The 3,642-nt window shown below is 45.6% G+C and overlaps 1 protein-coding gene across 1 annotated transcript in view; it reads left to right on the top strand.

Annotated features, from left to right (window-relative positions):
* Positions 1–3,642, top strand: part of T265_14941 (hypothetical protein) — a gene marked incomplete at both ends in the record, with an annotated part of 11,022 nt that overhangs the window by 5,263 nt on the left and 2,117 nt on the right. The window contains one exon of the mRNA XM_009175878.1: positions 760–1,009. Within this exon, the coding sequence (XP_009174142.1) occupies positions 760–1,009 (250 nt within the window). The remainder of the gene's footprint in view (positions 1–759; positions 1,010–3,642) is intronic.

Raw genomic sequence — 3,642 nt, 5'->3', positions numbered from 1 at the left:
AAAAAAACTGGAAATTCTGTCGTACTTCAGGGACAATCGCGGTATGTAGGGACAGCCCGCCAAACGGTCAGTCCATTCAGAAGGAGTGGTTCGGGATTCCCATAGTAAAATGCGAGTTTCGGACCATCGACGGTTCACAAGGCGTTACTCGCGAAAGAACTAACAGAAGTAATCCACTAGAATTAGGGAACCCTAAACGCGTGGGCAGAATTGCTCTTGTTGATTGTCACAGATCCGGGATGGTTCGCACTCCAGTCACGGTCGTACACCAGGATTTAAAATGAGTTGAACAAATCGTACTCTTATTTGCAAGCTCTGTTTTCCCTTCTATCTTTCACAAATGGTTTTCCTACCCTAAGAATACCTTAGTTTGTGGAATATTGAAGGCATAATTCCAAGCTATCGACATTTGGCCTGATGCGACCAGTGGAAGGCAGGTTAGAGACCCCGTCACAAAGCCACAATGATTCCGCTGGTTTTCGTATTACTCGAGTAAGTTTTGTGCTCACCCTCAGCCTCTAACCGCCACAAAAACTCGGCTCACAAAGTTTCTCAGAAAACGTAAAAAGATTATTGTATATTTTCAACAGAGTACACAGTTTTGAACAAACCATGTTCGTGAAAACTGGAGTGCGTTTTCTTGCTTTATCATAACATGAAAGTTTTCTCACCGGATGCTTGATGGTACAATCGATGCCGGTGAACAACTTGCGTAACGTCAGTAACCCCTTCCCCCCTTCCCCGTTGCCACATGTTCAGTCCATTTTCAGAACCGTGCGCGTTACACGGATTGCACGTTTGTGTCAGAATGACCCGGGACAGGGGAAAGCTGGCGAATTTCTTGCAACCAACGGTGTTTTTTCCACGTTCCGAAAAATTCGTCTTCAGTGCCGTGTGGACCACAGTCTCGTCGGGGTGTCCGCGGATGACAACAAAAGTTTCGTGGCAGATCATAGTCCCCAACTTGAGTTGACCAGAGCATTGGCTGTTAGTGAGCTAGTTCCTACAGGTAAGCCATCCAAACCTTTAAGGGTTATCTTCAATCTCAGTGTTTTGTCTGACACGAAGACGTCCCTTTTTGATCAATTAATCTGGCGGAATTCAGTATCTTTTCCTAGACCGGCCTACCTCAACAGGTTCCGTAGATACACTCCTTGAGTAACCTATCACAAAATGCAGGTAACTACCGAGCACTTATATGGGGGGCGAGATGGCCCAAGTTGTTAGAGCGCGAATTTACTGACCGGAAGGTTCGTAGTTCGAATCCGACCTCCGCCACTCGACTTCCCCTGTCTAGGCTTGGGCAATCTGGCACTACCCCAGCCCTCGTGCTTCCTTTGGGTGGCATGGCAGCTAGGCACCTAAAGAGTGCTACAGCTAAACGCTTCAGAGCACTTATATAGGGCGTTGCCTGGATTTAGGAAGCGTGATCGGTTTACAACCTCTAGGTATTTTTAACCAAGATTTTTAGGGAATTTCTAGCCTCATTCGTTACATTCCTGCAAGGAGAATATAACTTTTTTCGGCGATGATTGGAAACTCCAAGAGTTTCTAAAACCTTGCTGCAAACGTACGTCACCTTGAGATGCTAAAAATTCAAATTCAGGTGTTGTTGTCCCTCCCAACACGAGGCATAATCACGCGGTCAACTTTCGTCACGTGGAGTTACGGTGCAACAGGGAAGATGTTGTTAGCTACTTAGAGAACGAGCCTAATTTATCCTCAGAAGCGCCATGCCCACGAAGATTCATACATAACGACTAAAATACGATTGGTTGCGAATAGAAATACGGTGCAAACTAGATATGTACTCTGGGTATGTTAGATACTTAGCCAGACATAAAACAGAAAACAGAAGACCTCGGTCGAAGGGCTTTTTTTCCAATGGTTGAGCAATGAATAGTGGCTTGTCATAGCTTGTCAGGGACTCCACTGCTCACAGCTTTTCCCCACAATCTGGCTCCCCCACCTCCTGCGCACTATTAATGAACGACTAAGGTCTTGAAAATACACCGAGGTCTTGAATATTGACCATGGGCAGCCTTAGGAACACACGTTAGTTAGGAGACATCGCAGTCGAGAATGACTGGCTTCTCAGGCCAGATGACTCACTGGTTAGAGTACGCATTTACTGATCGGAAGGTCCGCAACTCTAACCCGACTTCTGTCTCTCAAGTTCTCCCGGTCCAGTATCCCAGCCATCGTGCTTCGTTGGCCGTCTCGTGTTTCAGTTGGTACAGTATTCGAGGTATCGCAATAAGCTCCACGAACTTGAGCCTAAAGTTGGGACGTTGGACGGAGACATGATTGAGATACTGCGCTGTCTTTTAACAGAAACAGGTCTGTTTGAACAGCAACAAACGACAGACTCGACTGATGAGCCCCAAGAAGGGGGATACTGGCTATCGAAGAGTTTTCAGCAAACTTGTGAGTGGTTTCCCTTATGAAAATATACTGCGATGTCTCGAATATCATGCCAACTGAAACATGAGCCAACTTATGTGAAGCACATTCAGTTGTAGAACATCATAAACGAGAGATTCAATTGAGTCTCTCGTGAAAACCAAATTGATTTGCAGAAGAGTGTTTTTCTCAAAAACAGTCCAATTTGGGTTCAAGAAGAACATAAGGTTGACGGTAACTGGGGGACTGCGCCTACCTGATGAGCCCCAAGATGGGCAAAACCGGCCGTGGGCTGTCGAAGAGTTTTCAGCTACCCTGTGAGTAGTTTCCTGCACGAAGTTGATTTATTTTGTTTGCTTGATTACATCGATAATTTCCGAACATCCAACTGCTTCATAGTACAATAGCCCTTCATGTACAGCTACAAGAAGGCTGGGACAGCATTGTAAGCGTGAGAAAAAGATTCCCAAGGATAGCTGAAACGTAGTTACCGCAGACGGGAGCGGCTTTTAGGAAACATGTTTATTCTAGAATCGAGCACAGATATCGACAAAGGGGACTTTTTAAACTGGCTGACGTATCACCGGTCTTTTCCAGGTTCAGACTTGATCAGAAGCAGCCAGACTCTCACTTTTTTAAAAATTTTCACCCTTCTGTTGAGTATTCAAAAGCAGAATCCGTATAATTCGAACCTTTCAGACGTTTTGAGCTTTTTGGTTTCGGCGACATGATTGCAGGGATGCTGCAAACTACGTTTCACATAAAATTCCAATTTGGTCAAATTGTTCTTCTGAAACGCGTGGGAAAAGTCCTCAACAGGACCGATGTCAAACAAAGGCCAAATGCGCATTCAGCAGATGCTCAACTTCCAGCCAACTAAACCATAGAGACCCTCAGTAACACGTGTCAAAATGCTTGCCGCACCGCAGGATGCATATCAACCAGCATATCACCAGCTCCAAAGCAGTCAGACCGCGGATGTGCTTCGCTTTCAGGTTAAAAGCCGAATATTCCAGCCGGTCTGGTTGAATTTATCCGTCATCCGCCTGCGATGAAAGGTTTCCTGTCCATCGCTTAGGCAGGACACTGTTGTCGACTGAGCCAAACCTTTCTAGTCTACCTTCAAACAATGAGACTAGTCGTAACCGCGACGATATTCTTCGTACGACAAACAGACATTTAAACAACAACACAAAGTGGTTTTGTTTAGACCAGGATACTTTTTGCCTCGCGCATGCC

This window comes from Opisthorchis viverrini (genome assembly GCF_000715545.1).
Source record: "Opisthorchis viverrini unplaced genomic scaffold opera_v5_305, whole genome shotgun sequence".
Classification (NCBI taxonomy): domain Eukaryota; kingdom Metazoa; phylum Platyhelminthes; class Trematoda; order Opisthorchiida; family Opisthorchiidae; genus Opisthorchis; species Opisthorchis viverrini.
Note: the sequence above shows the minus strand (reverse complement) of the source record. Positions and strands in the feature narration are given on the sequence as shown.